This window comes from Sprattus sprattus (assembly GCF_963457725.1).
Source record: "Sprattus sprattus genome assembly, chromosome: 3".
Taxonomy (NCBI): Eukaryota; Metazoa; Chordata; class Actinopteri; order Clupeiformes; family Clupeidae; genus Sprattus; species Sprattus sprattus.
This window is the reverse complement of record NC_137922.1, coordinates 5370711-5387967: the sequence shown is the minus strand read 5'-3', so window position 1 is coordinate 5387967 and position 17257 is coordinate 5370711. Positions and strand designations below refer to the sequence as shown.

The 17257-nt window shown below is 46.2% G+C and overlaps 1 protein-coding gene across 2 annotated transcripts; it reads right to left on the bottom strand.

Annotated features, from left to right (window-relative positions):
- Nucleotides 1-62: 62 nt before the first annotated feature.
- tgfbrap1 (transforming growth factor, beta receptor associated protein 1) lies at nucleotides 63-17234 on the bottom strand. Of its 2 annotated transcripts, none has more exons than XM_080834156.1 (12): nucleotides 17152-17234; nucleotides 15335-16044; nucleotides 12935-13129; nucleotides 11428-11582; nucleotides 11236-11318; nucleotides 10230-10571; nucleotides 9901-9958; nucleotides 9342-9485; nucleotides 8403-8549; nucleotides 5952-6117; nucleotides 3377-3813; nucleotides 63-2470 (listed from the first exon to the last, which is right to left on the bottom strand). In XM_080834156.1, the coding sequence occupies exons 2-12, from the start codon at nucleotides 16020-16022 to the stop codon at nucleotides 2282-2284; spliced, it is 2604 nt and encodes an 867-aa protein (XP_080690282.1). In that variant the 5' UTR covers nucleotides 16023-16044; nucleotides 17152-17234; the 3' UTR covers nucleotides 63-2281. The 2 variants fall into 2 exon arrangements, with proteins under 2 accessions (XP_080690282.1, XP_080690283.1); XM_080834157.1 differs by having other exon boundaries at nucleotides 17096-17200.
- Nucleotides 17235-17257: the final 23 nt, after the last annotated feature.

The window sequence follows — 17257 nt, the reverse complement described above, 5'->3', positions numbered from 1 at the left end:
TTTTACAGTTTGTACATTCCACCCACATTGGCAATGATTTACAAAGCGACAGTTATAAATACAATATTTACATACCAGTATTTATATTTATAAAATACTTCTGAAGATATAAAGATATAGCAATGTAGGTACTTTGAGGGCTAGGTTTAAAGGGGTCATAGTTTTTTTCTCTTTTTTCATAACTGATGAAGGGTTTTGAAAACAGTTTCATATGTAAGTACCGGGCTAACTCTGCAGGGCTTGACACAGGTACACAATGTACAAGTCAAACCCCAACATCTACAGACTGAGGCTTGCCATAATTTCAACAACTTAAGGAACTGAAAAATCTAATTTCTAATTTAAAAAAACATCCAAGGCATTAACTTCTCAAAATTGAACACAGATATAATTTGAAAGAGCAGCGATCACACCAATCTAGTGTAATCCCTCCAAATCAATCTGAGAAGTGGATTAGCTCATGCACAAACTGGCTGCATCAACAAAGGCCAGATTGAACGATCACTAACATGATGATGCCATTTTGATTAATGAGGTCATGTTTCCATTGCTTCCTGTAGACACTGATGCCACTCATGTCCAGTAGGGGGCGTGTGATCACTTAGTGCTGGCCGCAGTGGCCTTTCTGTCCTGCAGTGGTTATGGGCTGAATCTATAGGCAGTGTATTACGTGTGCTTTCCACATTTCCTCCAACCCTGTGGAGTTTCTGTAAACTGACATATTTCCATCTCTTCTTGAAGCCAGATCTCAAACGAAATTATGATGCAGTACCTCGCCACCGACCATGGAAAGACCACCACATGATGCTTACCATAATGAGATGATCTGTAAATGGGATTCCTAAAAGACCACCTCACAGCACTGCAAACATCAGCACGACAAATGCAGATTAGGACACACACACACACACACACACACACACACACACACACACACACACACACACACACACACACACACACACACACACACAGGTAGGTAGACGGCTGAACAAAACAAGTGACACTCGATGGTCAGTGGAACTGCCTACATGTCATGTTTACGAGTCCCCACATAATCTTTACAATTATAAGGCTTTGATCAAGGCTGTAATAGAGGAGAGAAAAAAAAAGTCTGATCTTGTTTCCTTCACAGAAAAGTATGAGACCACTCACTTCATTTTGAAACATCTCACAGGGTCTTCACATGTGCAGCTGGAGAGAAAAGACTGGCGATATGTGGTTTTAGAGAGAGTGAGAGAGAGAGAGAGAGAGAGAGAGAGGGAGAAAATAGCACAGAGTGGAGGCTAGCTAAGATTTCAGGGTGTTTTAGTAACAGTGTCCTTGGCTTGTGCTCATCATAGCTCCTCCAAGAGAAGAACTAGAACATGTCTATCTTGCATAAAACACTGCAGTATGATGAAGCATGTTTTTTTGTGTTTTGCCCCGCTACAGAAGAGTCTTTTGAAGCTGTGGTAGTGGTTAAGCCTACACCTCAGATGGAGCAAAGCACAAAGAGTAGACACCACTAGCAAACAACAAGACCTAGCATTGCATTTTCCTTCAACAAAAATCCAGGTTATGGCGGCAAATATGAAAGACCTTCGCCATTGTACAGTGACACATCCATGTTTGTGTAGTCCTTGACGAGTGCTACAGACTTTCTCACAGAAGATGATGAAACCTGGATGGAGATTTGAGTGCAGGACATGTGTCTTCTGGAGACTGGCCTTTGCAGTCCTTCTGGTGGGACTACTCTCTTCAGAGAGCCACTGTTACCACATACTCATCAACTGACCTAGACAGCCAACAGCCCTTAGGGATTCACACCACTGGTTCATGGCAAAAGGGTTTCAGGAGGGCGGGGGGGGGGGTCTGTCTCTCTTCAGTGAAGTGACTCGCCATTTTGTCCTTTTGTTTTAAAAAAAGGACAGCTGTTGCTCTTCTGGTGTGAAGTGTAACTGTGCACAGATAACTACATGGAAATAAATAGAACATACTAACACACACACACACACTTCAGACTCAGTCAATCATGCACTCTCTCTGGTTCGCTCCTCCTCCTCCTCCAGCACTCACAGACACAAACACATACGAGAACAAAAACTAGGTTTGCTTCGAGAGGGGCACAGTTTCAAGGCAATGGCTGAGGGAGTGTGGACTCAGCTGGGTCCTTCTGGCCAGGACTCGGGGCCTGGGTGGGCTGTGGGGGGGTCCACACGCTCCTGTCCTGTCCAGCCTGTACGCTCCCCCCCCCCCCCCCACGCTCCTTTCACATCCACGCACCCAGGGCCGGCCCCACTCATGTGTGGTCACTACCATTCTCCAGGCGCCTCTTAGCGGGGGAGTCCTGGAGCCGCTGGGCGGCACAGTGTGTGTGGACGGGCACGCCGCCAGGCAGGCACACGCAGTCGGGCTCGCTGAAGGTGTTGTGGCACAGCTGGCATCCCTTCTTCTCCGACACCAACACCGGGCCTCCTCGGGTCTTGAGCTGCGCACACACACACACACACCCCCACAGACATCACAAGAGAACACACACTGAGCACCTGGGAGTCACAGCACATGAGCTCTGCACACACACACACACACACACACACACACACACACACACACACACACACACACACACACACACACACACACACACACACACACACACACACACACACACACACACACACACACACAACACCAGAGAACCCACACTGAGCACCTCGGAGTCACAGCACATGAGCTGCACACGCACACGCACACGCACACGCACACGCACACGCACACACACACACACACACATCACAAGAGAACCCACACTGAGCACCTCGGAGTCACAGCACATGAGCTGCACACACACACACACACACACACACACACACACACACACACACACACACACACACACACACACACACACACACACACCAGAGAACCCACACTGAGTCACAGCACATGGTGGAATGGCGTAATGACAGTGAATCACCCTATTCCAGAGGTTTAAGAAGAAGAGGTTTAATAAATGGGCAAAAAACAAGTGGTCACACAGAAAAGCCTGATTTTAAGCCTAAGACTACTGTGAGAAACATGTGAGGGACAATACAGACTTTTAGTCGACGACAGACACACACACACACACACACACCACACACACACACACATAGAGCATTCAAAAGTATTCAGGCCACTTCACTCAAACACCCTCCAGAAGTTCTCTGCCATCCCTTTTCCACCCCAAAAGAACATTCTAGATCTCCCACTGACTCAGTGTAAATGAACTGAAACAATTTAGCCAAAAGGCTCCAACATAACAACATGTGACGGAGGTGAAGTGAAGGTCTGAATCCTTTCTGACTGTGGTGTCCACTAGCTGCCCACTCCCTCGAGCTGCCCACTCACTCACCCGGTCATGCAGGAGCTGGAGGTTCTCCGAGCGTGCCAGACCCAGAGCCACCTGGGCGGTGCGCTGCTCGTGGGCGTTCTTCCGGACGGCCGCGGTCAGGAACGGCCGGAGCAGCTGCAGGGACCAGCCCTCGGGGAGGATCCCCAGGACGCGCACCGCGTCGAACATGTTGCCGTGGCGATTGAGCAGGTCCACGGCCGCCACGGTGTCCACCCCCCCGGGGACGTCCGGGTCCAGGTAGGTGGCCAGGAGCAGGTGGAAGAGCTGCTGGCCCAGGGAGGGCTCCTGGGGGGTGGACGCCCAGCTGCAGTAGTCCTCCGCGGCCGAGCGGTCCCGCAGCTGGTGCACCAGGATGTGGAGCGCCCGCTCGTGCTCGCCCAGACGCCCACGCAGGGTGGCCTGCTCCACCAGCAGCTGCTCCACGCCGTCTATCTTCCCTGGATGCAAACATAATCATCTTCATCATCATCATCATCATCATCATCATAGCTCACATAACACACTAGCTGGAGCAGGAAAGCCTAACCCTAACCCTATCCCTGCTCCACCAGCAGCTGCTCCACGCCGTCTATCTTCCCTGGATGCAAACATCATCATCATCATCATCATCATAGCTCACGCCGTCTATCTTCCCTGGACGCAAACATCATCATCTTCATTATCATCATCATCATCATCATCATCATCATAGCTCACATATCACACTAGCTGGAGCCAGTGGCGGACCTAGTCATTTGGGGGCCTAAGGCGAATATATAGCCAGGGGCCCTCTTCATCCGTCCTTTTAATGCAAAAAAAAAAAAGGGCCACCTCAAAGCAGGGGCGAACTGGGGGGAAAAAGTGGCCCGGGAGTTGTCTGTCAGAGCGGCCCACTTAATATACGGCGCGTTGCCCGCTCAATGTATGCAAAATACCCATACACTTAACATAATTTTGGATGATTACAAAGAAATAACATTATATATGTTTTTTAATAACATTTGGATCCACAAATTTGCCTGGATGGACACATGGAATAAAATGATACTGGCTATTGTAACACTCCAAGGTAGGTATAGTTTGCTAGATGAATATGCTTAACTCTGGGCTAGTATCAGATGGTTAGGCCTATATGTAGGCTATAACTACAGAGCCTTTAGGAATACATGTCAGCAGAGAAAGAGTACACCATTTTTTTGATAATGATTAGGGCGACCTACATTAAGCAATATCATTTTTTTTGTAGGCTGATTAACTCATACAGCAATACCTTTTTGTATAGTAGATGGCAGCACACAATCAAAATATTTCCCCTCTACCTACATAGCTACAGTAGCTAGTTATATGGATGAAAGTTGCATTCAGGAGCCTTCATAAGCAAACATGATTTGGCTCCACATTAAATTATCCCACTTTTTTATTATCCACATGTCTCAAATGTTGTATGATGCAACATAGCTTTACAGGACACATAAAATATGTCCAGTGACAACGTAAAGAAGGGGGCAACATATAAGTAAAAACCAACTATATTTATTGACTGATCTCGAAAGTATTTGCTTACAAAAGCTAAATAAGTCTTCACAAAGAAAATAACTCAGTGTTAGGGCAAAAAGCGAACATCCTCACTGTACAACCTATGAAAAGTGACAGTGGGTAGCCTACAAATAAAGAAATAGCCTACAGACCGCGTTAGCCACTTCACAGCGTGCTAGCCATGATTTTCTTTCGTTCCAATTCTTGCATGTAGGGTTCCACCCTTTGTAGAAACCTGTTGAATCGATACATTTGGTGTAGGAAGTCCTAATTGTTTTGTTGTCAATTTATCTTAATTAGTACGCCGACAGAGAAAAAAAATCTCCTTTTCCTGAAAGCAGTTCGTCGCCACAATCGCCCTTAAGGTCCGCCGCCACTGGTTTGAACTTTATTGTAGAAATGAACAGAACAGAACATACGATGGGGTGTAAACATCAGTGGTAATGGTAGTGTTGCATGCTGGGTGTGTGATTATGTGTGTGTGTAGGGGTGTTAAAGGTGTCTACGAGCGAGACACGCAAGTATTAGGCTAGAGTGATTGACATTTAATAACAAATAAACATAGTAAGACTGACGGAGGAGATTGGAAAATAGTAAGAAAATAGGAACCATGAGTGTGAATACAGGTCACTAGGAGTAGTATAAATAGCAGACAGTAATTCCTACACGTTGTCATTAGAGGTATATTATGTATTCGGTGACGCAAGGAAAATTGTCGCAACGAACGATATTTGCGGGAGGGCCGGTTGGTTATAGACTTGGCCCATCGGTGCCTTGGTGGGCAATTTATCGTGGGCTTTCTGCTGGGTGGGGGCCTAAGGCAGTTGCCTAGTTCGCCTCAATGGTAGGTCCGCCACTGGCTGGAGCAGGGAAGCTGTTTCATTAGATCTAATAACACAGACTACTTCAGTGGAGCACTGACCTACAATAGCCACAGAGTGGCGCCATTTCACACATTTCTGTACACCTTGTGCCACCTTCTGGGATTCTGTGTTATGTGTTTGGGTGGGGGAGTGTACTACCGACTCTGGTTATCAGCAAGAGCTCCATCTGAACTCACCTAGTAGGATCTGAACCCGGTAGAGGCTGGACTCCTTGAGCAGGCGCTGTAGTTTGGAGCGGGCCTGGCCGAGGCTGAGGGCCTGGTCTGGGGACGAGGGCTGGGAGAGCAGGGCCAGCACACGCTCTGTGTAGAGCAGCGCCAGCTGGGAGTGGAACTTCTCCTTCTGCAGGGAGGGACAGACAGATGGCACAGGGGCTGAGAGGAGGACTCACAGAATACAGGGGAATGAAGCCAAACCAACCTTCTTTCTTTCCCTCTCTCTCTCTCTCTCTCTCTCTCTCTCTCTCTCTCTCCTTCTCTCTTTCCCTCGCTTTCTCCCCCTCTCTCACTCCTTCTCTCTGTCCCTCTCTCTTTGTCTCTCCTTCTCTCTCTCTCTCTCTCTCTCTCTCTCTCTCTCTCTCTCTCTCCTCTTTCCCTCTTTCCCTCGCTTTCTCCCCCTCTCTCTCTCCTTCTCTCTTTCCCTCTCTCTCTCTCCTTCTCTCTTTCCCTCGCTTTCTCCCCCTCTCTCTCTCCTTCTCTCTTTCCCTCTCTCTCTCTCCTTCTCTCTTTCACTCTCTCTCTCTCCCACCAACTTTCTCTATTTCTCCAAAGAGGCACCATAGCCACTCTGAGTGAGTCATCAAAGCAGAGGAGGTAGCAGGGCTGGGCAATATGGCCAAGAAATTCAGTGCAATGGACCGTTTCAGACTTTGAATCGTTTTATGTTCTGTCTAAATGAGCTGAAGACAAAACATGATTTCAAAATGTTTTTTAAAACTTGATTAAAACTACACACTGATCCCAGTAACTGGGGGCACATGTCCCCCATCACCTAGCCCTAGGTTACACAGACAGGTTGGAGTATTTACACCCAACACCAAAAAAAGTGGCTGGACATCTTACTCTGACTATAATAAATATCAAAAGATCAAATCAGTCATATTGGACTGGATTGCTAAATCTTTACATAGGTTACAAGATGTTATCTTGTATCTTGTCACCCTATTTCTAAATAAAATGTCATAATAGTAAATGGTAGCCAAAATGTTGTGAACATTCCTCCCAGACTTATCTGTCAAGGCAATGAGAGCAAGGAGGTGCAATAGCTTCAGTGTCAATGACATGCGGTGTGATTGATGTCAATAAACTGAAAGGTTACAAACATGGCTTCACTTCTGGTTTGTTTACCCTGCAAATAATAAAAAAACACTCCTCAATGTGCCAAGTCCTTAAAAGCTGGAAATGTCACAAATCTTCAAGCAATTATTAACCCCCAACCTTTGGACACTTCTAGACGTCTATCTAAATATCCCTTAATATAGACTGCTGGCAAGCAGAAGATGTACGTAAGTGCAATTGCTGTCTAGACTTCCATTACACTTTTAAGATCTTCAGTTATCAGCAAAGAACTCAAAGAATATGATGCTGGAAGACCAACAGATTCATCAGAGCACCCAAGGCAACTGGCAGATCTGTAGACAGTATGCAGTCAAGAGATTATGCACGAAAGTTCTCTTCTTTTCGTTTACAATGTGCTCCTATTTACTAGGGGTGTGCAAAAAAATCGATTCACATTCGTATCGCGATTCAAGTGCTTCCGATTCAGAATCGGTTCATAGAATTCCAAAAATCGATTTTTTTCTTTCTAAGATTAACGTTCTTTTTTGCTTCGCAAACTGTGTAGTAGGCTAACGTTACGGTTTGAGTGATGGTGAGCGTGATACGGCGAAATGGTTGATAAAAAGCTTCTGAATAGAAAGTTTACCTTTAAAAGTTGTGTTGTGCAAAAGAAGCCAGCTTCACTGTTGTCTGAAAATGTCAACAGGCAGCTGGCTGAAAGCACAGAAGTAGTAGACTTACCTTTTATTGGTAACCTAACTGTTACGGTTCATTGTTTTTGAAATAAGAGGCCTGACTTCTATGTTCACAGCAAACTTGAAAAAAAGAAAATATTAAGCCATGGTTTAACTGCACTATAGGTCTGAAATGTGCACTTTATAATCTTATTTTGTACCGCCCTGTTTGGCAATGTTGTTTTTCAATAAAATAAAACATTGCATAAAGCAAGCCAATCCACTTTTCCATGATAAGAGCATTAAAATAAAATTTGCGATTAATTAATTTGCGATTAATCGCGATTCATTTTGAGTTAACTATGACAAAAATACGATTAATTGCGATCGTTTGACAGCACTAACATTTACATACTGTGAATCAATTTTTTTTAATCGAGAATCGTTTTTGCATCGAAAATCGATTTTGAATCGAATCGTGAGCCTAAAAATCGGTATCGAATCGTGACATTTTCTGAATTGTGCACCCCTACTATTTACTGCACCACTAAATGCACCACTGATGTGGCTCTTCACACCCTGGTCCATTGTGTGGCAGCTCAGGGGCTGGTGTGGCTCATCACACCCTGGTCCATTGTGTCCCAGCTCAGGGGCTCCTACCTGTACGTGCTCTTACCTGTACGTGCTGGTCCAGCACCAGGTGCTCCAGGTAGAGGAGGAGAGCGTGACTGTGCTTCTGCAGGTATGTGACCACGTCCTCGGGGTTCATCTTACTTCCCTGGTCCCCGTCCACTGGCCTCTTAGTGAAGATCTGGGCCCCTATCTGCAACACAAACACCACAACCTTCCAGCTTAACACACGGTAGTCAACACAAACACCACATCCTTCCATCTTAACACAGGATAGTCAACACACTACAGTTTAGCATCCACTCAACATTCACTCAAAATCCACCATGGCCATTTTCAGTCATGGATTGATTATTAAGATGGTTGACCTTGTCATTTATTCATGATAACCTCATCGCAACCATAGAAAAGTTGTTTTATGCAGCCACATGACGGACAACATGCAGCCTGTTGAGGGAACAACATGTAGTCTGCTGAGAGGAACAACATGCAGTCTGCTGAGAGGAACAACATGCAGTCTGGTGAGAGGAACAACATGCAGTCTGCTGAGAGGAACAACATGCAGTCTGCTGAGAGGAACAACATGCAGTCTGCTGAGAGGAACAACATGTAGTCTGTTGAGGGAACAACATGTAGTCTGCTGACAGGGAACAACATGCAGTCTGGTGAGAGGAACAACATGCAGTCTGGTGAGAGGGAACAACATGCAGTCTGCTGAGAGGATCAACATGCAGTCTGCTGAGAGGAACAACATGCAGTCTGGTGAGAGGAACAACATGCAGTCTGGTGAGAGGGAACAACATGCAGTCTGCTGAGAGGATCAACATGCAGTCTGGCGAGAGGAACAACATGCAGTCTGCTGAGAGGAACAACATGCAGTCTACTGAGAGGAACAACATGCAGTCTGCTGAGAGGAACAACATGCAGTCTGGTGAGAGAGAACAACATGCAGTCTGGTGAGAGGGAACAACACAACCGTGCTCACCGTCTGGTCTCTCTTCAGGGCCCATTCGGCATGCTTCCAGACCAGGTCCAGGTTGGGGCAGAAGCTGAGGAAGTCCACCACATACTCAAACAGGTCTGAGCGGGTGGGGTCCTGCAGGTCACCGTCCACAACCCGCACCCACATCTGGAGCCACAAGACGAACAAATCAAGAGAGAGGTCAGAGAGAGGTCAGGACTACATCATCATCACACAGACACCTTAATGAAGTGGATGTAATAATGAGAATATCACATCCCCTTTGCACTAGCCTTAGAAGTCAAGTGAAGCTTTTTCCCCAGACTAACCCTATGTTCTAACCCCAACACCTCTATGCCACAAACATTTATCAGTGCTAGAGTATTCAGCATGTTTATAGTTTTCATGGAGTGCAATTGCTTTGAACATTGTGGTGAAATGTCGGCATAATGTTTAGTGGATGTGCTGTGGACTGTCTGACTATTCCCCCCTCAGTGACTGGGTGTTGTTGTCAGTGTGCCCCCCCATGTCTGGTCAGTCTGTGAACTCATTCATAATCAAGTCAAAGTTGGAGTTTGCTGACCTGGACAGCTGAAGCATCCTGGCCGTTATAGTGATACAGAAGACCGAGCGCAAAGTATCTGGGGAGGAAAAAAAGCGACATAATAAAGGAAAGATCCTCATGAGGTCAGCAATTTCACCCCTCAAGAAAACTGAAAAATGCTACACAAAAGTGTGCAATGTGAAGATATAAAAGAGAAGGTCATCACAATACTGTACACTCCAAAGACTATAGGTGTTCTTGACCCTTCTCTTATTGACATGACATCTAAATGAGCAACCCTCCACACCTCTAACTCAAAGCAAACTTGTACTCATAGGTAGTGACCCAGAGGAAACTGCAGTACACACTTGTGGTGTTTTTCCAGCCAGGGGGCGCTGTCTGCGAGCTGGCATGCGTTGTCGGAGGCCAGCAGGTCCAGCAGGCTCTCGTGGTGGGCCTCGGCGTAGAGCTTGAGCAGGGCTGTGTCCACCTCCTCCCTGAAGCCGTTCTGGCCCTCGCTGCTGCGCTCCTCGTGCAGGTAGCTGATGAGGAAGCGTTTGCAGCGCTGGACCTTCTCCTGGTCGCCCTGCGTCAGCTGGTTGAGGTCGGCGAACGGGTGCAGCGGCGGGTGGCAGCGGGCGAAGGAGGAGGAGGCGGGCAGCAGCAGCGGGTACAGAGAGATCAGCTCCCGCACATCAAGCTGACCTTTTCTGCAGACAGACAGACAGACAGACAGGCAGGCAGACAGACAGACAGACAGACAGACAGGCAGACAGACAGACAGACAGACAGACAGACAGACAGACAGACAGACAGACAGGCAGACAGACAGACAGACAGACAGGCAGGCAGACAGACAGACAGGCAGACAGACAGACAGACAGGCAGGCAGGCAGGCAGGCAGACAGACAGGCAGACAGGCAGACAGACAGACAGACAGACAGACAGACAGGCAGGCAGGCAGACAGACAGAGTCAGACAGACAGGCAGACAGACAGACAGGCAGACAGACAGACAGAGAGACAGACAGACAGACAGACACACAGAAACACAGAGAGAGAGAGAGAACAATGATTACTTAGTGTTAAGAACAAGCTTGTAGTTAGTCACGGTAAAGCAATTCTAGTTGTATAATCAGCAGCCAACATCACTTCTGAACCTCTGAATGTGCATAGTTTTACATTCGCTGTACCAGAAAAAAAACTGGCGTTTTAGAAAGACCTACAACGTTGTTTACATTTACTGAACTGAGTTTAATGCAAAAGGTTTAGAGTCAAGTTGCCCAGTGCATTCACTAAGAGTAATAAGTTATCCAACAGTCATCAAGCAAGCATCAGTGTTCACGACCCGAGGGCAATATCACCATCACATTACCTAAAATGTTCCTTTGCTTCTAAAAACTGAAGCTGTCCAAACTGGATGAATCCTGCTTGCTGTAGAATTCTTTTGTGCAAAATCTGAGGGGAAAAAAAGACAGGAACCATGAAAAAGATACAGCTGTTCATGCTTCAAACTGGGGCTCTGTCTAATGACTACACTCATGGATGACTGAAGACATAGTGGTACCTGGAACCTGTCTTTGGGTATGTTTCGCCGTGCTCCCTCTGTTAGAGTCAGTGCCTCATCAACTCTGTTCCCGGCCAGGAGATCCTGGATCTGCCTCTCCAGAGGTAATGGCACCAACATGTAGACTGCTTTTGTGGACGCCAACACCAGCTTGCCTTCAGAGTAGAGACAAATGTAATCATCATTATCATCAATGAGAGAGATGTGTTTATAGAGGAGAGAAGAACTGAGAACACACACCAGGATAACATACCTGCTAAAGGAGAGCATTGGCAGAACCAGATAACCACATGTTTTTTTTAGCTTTGTTTGTTTGTTTTGGGTGGGCCATCAAATTGTATTCTTCTCTTATAGCAACTAAGATTAGCAAACCACACAAAGGTTGTCCGAGAGTATAACGATAGCTTCCTTAAATTGGTTAGAGATCATTTCAGAGAACGTCTTCAAATCGATGAGAAGCACTACAAGATCGGGTCAGTATCTTTACACATAAATCTAGTTTACATAAATGATATGAACATAGTTTGGGCTCTCAGCTTATCAGCTCTGCTCTTCCAAAGTAAGGCAACAGCAGGACACAGAGACACCCCAATATCATCTCTATTTACACCCATGAACACATCTTCAGTTCCAGGCTAATCACGACCACACATCATGGGAAGTGATTCCTGAGCAGATGACATGATTGATGAGCCTTCATTCAGACAGGCTTTAGCATGACTCAGCTGTTTCTCACTCCCACAGATCAGACTCGTCCGTGTCTATCCTCAGCATGACTCAGCAGTTTCTCACTCCCACAGAGCAGACTCATCCGTGTCTATCCTCAGCATGACTCAGCTGTTTCTCACTCCCACAGAGCAGACTCATCCGTGTCTATCCTCAGCATGACTCAGCTGTTTCTCACTCCCACAGAGCAGACTCATCCGTGTCTATCCTCAGCATGACTCAGCTGTTTCTCACTCCCACAGAGCAGACTCATCCGTGTCTATCCTCAGCATGACTCAGCTGTTTCTCACTCCCACAGAGCAGACTCAGCCGTGTCTATCCTCAGCATGACTCAGCTGTTTCTCACTCCCACAGAGCAGACTCATCCGTGTCTATCCTCAGCATGACTCAGCTGTTTCTCAGACTCACAGCTGGAGTATCATCAGAGCCGCCCAATCATGCCAGACACACATGATGCCAGAGAACGCTCCTGCCTCAATGATGCTAAAATCCTCAGAGCAAAACATACTATTGGTGCAATCACACACAATCATAATACGAGTGGATTATTCAGTTCAACCCGGATATACGAGCTATTCTTATTTCCAAACATTAGTCAAAATCAATCCTCAGAAAAGCAGATCATAATAGAGGGTATCCAGCGACTACAAATAAGATCAGTTCATCTGCATTTGTTCATTAATATGCTGACCAGTACCCAAGGGTGTTCGGACAGTACTGGACCCACATAGACCCCCAGTAGCCGCCTCCAGACCAGTAACCAAGGGCGTTCGGACCGTACCTTCAAAGTCCTGCAGTATGTGTCCATCCCTGAAGGAGAGGGTCTGCTTGAGCTGCTGGTCCAGCATGCTGTGTACCGTCACAAAGCCTTCATCCAGCGCCACCACATAGGGGAAGCACACCGCAGCACCAACCACATTCTCAGACCAGTTCACTGGGGCACGCTGGGACATCCCTTCTGCATTGGCAAACATACCTGAGGGCAGAAAGGAAACCTGATCAATGTGTTTGTATTTTATGGGATAACATTTACATTTAGTCATTTAGCAGATGCTTTTGTCCAAAGCGACGTACAAGGGAGAGAACAGTCAAGCTACGAGCATTAGAACCCTGTTGTAACAATAAATACTACTTTACATTAAAATAAAAAATAAAATAAATAACAACCAACTGACTGTCTGTGTACTGTATGTATGTGAGCATGTATCTTTAGTAAACTGTCATTTGGTGCGTCTAGCAAATGGCAAATAGATGACTTGCTTGCCTGTCAAATGACAAATGATGTCATGGGAAAAACAACATCTGACACTCAAACTCTAATATCCAGTCCAATTTCTCTAGCCTAATATCCATGTCTACCGTATTATCCAGACTATTAACTGCACCGTATATAAACTGCATTACAGTATTTATGTACATTTATAAAACATACACGTTTATTTATTATATACATGCCATGTAGTTGTGATGGGAGTGCAACTGGCCATTTATAAGTTGTATGAAGGAGGGAAGGGCATTTCAACAAAAGTACTACAGCTACAGCCCCCCCCCCCCCCCACACACGTCCACGCTCACTCACAAATACCCCATTCCCACTCACAGTGAAAACCATTTCTTGAGCGTTTATTTGGTGTTATGGTCTGTGGAAGTTTAGTGTTACGTGGGAATTGAAGGGGAAATATGAAACTCTGACTTTAATCAAGTATGAATGTATGAATCAAGTACCTTGTATGAATCATGTGTTTATTTAAGCAGGTACATGGCTTCTCTGTGTTTCAGTGTGTGTGTGTAACTGACGCCACTTAGTCTGCGTAAGAGCATGTTTGGACCACAGGTGATAAGAAGGGTTGAACTGTGTTTATTTCGACCTTGTGTAAAACCGACTCCCTTGTATTACAGAAAGCATAAGATGACCTCGGACGTCAGAGACCCACCACGTGGTTATCCCTGCTGACAAATTGTTTTGGCGTCAGAGAATGCTAACTTCTATCTATATAAACCTTGTGTGATGTGTTTGATTAGCTTCTCTCTCATTTGCTGGGAGTGAGCCTGGGCTCCCTCTCTCTCTCTCTCTCTCTCTGAAAGAGGGCCCGTGCCTCTCTCTGGCCTGCCAGGATGTGGGTGAGCCCGACATGCTTGTTGTTGTTGTTTATTAATAAATATACTTATATGCAACAACAGAGTCCTGAGGTAACTTGAGTAAATTGTCACCTAACAGGAATAGACGCTAAATGTTAAGTGGAATCGTTAATTGATTCCCTGGGGCCCTAGTGTTATAAACGGCAATCTTCGTTCGGAATCGCAACCATTGAATGAATGTGTTTGAGAATGGGGGGGGGGGGGGGGCGGACGGACGGACGGACTTCTAAAGTTACATTAATAGAGTAAGCCCTTGTTCCATTGGTATCAGAGTAAGCCCTTGCTCCATTGATGTCCCATTTTATCTCTCAGGATTGTTTATATCTTGGTGAAGCCATTTAACATCACCCACAAGTGGTTGTGATCACTTTGAATCCATGACTGCCTTTTTATTGGTGAGCTGATTTTGAGAAATTAACTTTCCAGCAAATGGGCTTCCTAGTTGCTATGCTATCTAACTAGCTAGCTAAGGAAACCTTTTAATAACCTTTAACGGTTTAAATAGAAGAGTTCCATTTGCATGAAATGTTAGCTAGTTATCCAGCTGATGTCATAATCATGAGACCTCACACACCTCTTGCAGATCCTGTTAAACACAGTCTGGGTGGAATATACAACACCTGTTACTTTATTTTTGAAAGAACGAATGCGAAAGTGAATGAAAATTAGACTAGCCGATTTTGTTTTCGCCTGATACATTAATGGGATTGGGATGTGAAAGGGAGAGGGAGAGAGACCCATTCACGCTTTACCTGGCAGAGTTACTGTGTGCGTTGTTAACTACCTGGTGAAATGAAAAGCATTCCCCATGTATAGGACGCACCCGAGTATTAACCATAGTGCTGCAGAAATGTCGCAAAAAATCAATGTATAAACCGTGGTTAATAGTCGGGAAGTCAATACAGTCATTCCTTGTAAACATACCAAATTTGATTTAAAAAGGCTGAATAAAAATACAAGAGTGAAGTAGTGACCGTCCTCATGCAAGTTTGTGTAGTGAGGGTCACTAACAGGTCAGTATCGTAATTATCTTTGACCTCACCCAGTCCTCCAGGGGCTGCTAGGAGGAACTCCTCCCGGCCGATCCTCTTGATGATGGGCTTGCGCTCCTCGCTGTCATAGGGGAACAGGTCTTGCGAGGCGCCAGTACTGTAGTTGAGGATCATGTACTGCGACGTGAGCGCCAGGCAGAGGAAGTAGCCGTCCAGGCTGAGCGCGCAGGGCTGCTGGGGCGTGCTGAGCTCCTTCACCAGCTGCACGCGGTCCTCGTGCACCGTGTAGATCTGCACCGCTCGCCGCCGGGACGAGATCACGCCCAGCTCCACGCAGAAGGGGTCGGCGCTCACCGGGTTCTCGTTGACGCAGAAGGACAGCACGCCCTTGATCTTGGCGCTGCCCGACGGCACCACCTCCAGGGAGAGCATGTCGTGGACGTAGATGGTGGCATCGCAGAGCACGATGAGGCGCTCCAGCGCAGAGGCGGCCTTCAGCTCAGACACGGCTTTCTTCAGTCCCAGGTGTTTCTGCTGGAGCTTCTGAGACAGGTAGACCACGCTGCCTTTGGCTATGGTCTGTTCCTCCAGGAGGAAGTGGTGGATGAAGCAGTCGTTGGTGCCCACATACAGGTACTTGCCACAGCACTCCAGGCACTCGATGACGATGCGTGCCTTGTCCCCGCTCAGGAGCTCCCGCTCCACCACCGGCACCAGCTCAAAGGCCTTCACGCTCATGATGCCTCACACATCCAGGTCTCTACAGGACAATATACACACACACAAAAACTCAACTTTTAGACTAAAATAATTCACTCTAGGAGCACGCATGAAGGCACACACTACAACAATATCAGCACACACACACACTCGCACGCACACACACATGAATGACCTGACTGTGCATGAAAAACAGAAGACAATGTATATAATGATTATGTTTATAGTACTGAGGAGAAAGATCTTTCCAATGTGACACGCATTATATCCAGCTAAAAAGCATACAGTCTTATTATCTAACGTATTTCCTGAGCCGATACTTCCCACAGTTTTCACTTTCAAAACCCCTAGCCCTAATGACATCACCACAGAACTAATGAAAACATAACTTGTCTTAACTTGCTTGACTGGGTTGATAGCTAGCACGGCTATGCTTCAGTTACCGTCTGTATTAGCACTTTCTATGACACACCAGCAACAGCATAAACGAACAATAATTTGAGGAAACACTGCAGGTGCATCACTAGCAACCTAGCTAACATACATCAACCTGCGATTTGGAACCCAAGTAACGTTAGCTAGCTAGCCCTCAACTAACGTAAGCAGTTTTATCACCGCAAGTGAAAGATACGTCAAATAATTTCCGAAGTTGTCCAGTCATCATATGACACACAGGCATAAAGTGAAATGAATCGTAGAGTCAACTGTTACAGCAACATCATTTTACAACAATCACACTTTCTGCTACCCCTGGCAAGATAGCATTTACGTTATGTTTAACTTGCTAACGAGCTAACATTACACAGAAACCAGGATGTCGAATACAGAAAGCTTACAATTTCATCCTTGCTCAACTGTACTGAGCAAGCCTTGCGAAAAGATTTCTGGACTGCTTACGGTTCATTAGCAATGACTACTAAGTTTACCATTAATGGGCAACATATTCATTTGGGCAGCTAATACTGCACAGAACAGCAAAGCATAGCATAGCACATAACATGAAATAACTTAATGGTTACGTTATGATGGACTTCTGATCTAACTAGCTGTCTGTGTGCGACTGTGATCCAGGCCGCATGATAATGGCAAACCTTGCGGCTTATCAAGTGGTGCGACAGGTGAATTGGTAAAGTCAGGCATGCCATACCCCATCCGTAAAAACATTGGCTATGTGTTAGGAGACGGCAGCTTTTCACGGCCTCCCCGCTTCCTCACTCCTCTCCACTCCCCTCTCACTACGGGCAAATGTTTCC

Bases quoted from the DNA above. Each gene is read 5' to 3' on its own strand.
- tgfbrap1 (XM_080834156.1), bottom strand. From the start codon at position 16,022: ATGAGCGTGAAGGCCTTTGAGCTGGTGCCGGTGGTGGAGCGGGAGCTC. The intron at 9,486-9,900 runs GTCAGCAAACTC...TTGTGGCTCCAG, and splicing joins AGGATGCTTCAGCTGTCCAG to ATGTGGGTGCGGGTTGTGGA. The intron at 6,118-8,402 runs GTAAGAGCACGT...CCCTCCCTGCAG, and splicing joins TGCTGGACCAGCACGTACAG to AAGGAGAAGTTCCACTCCCA.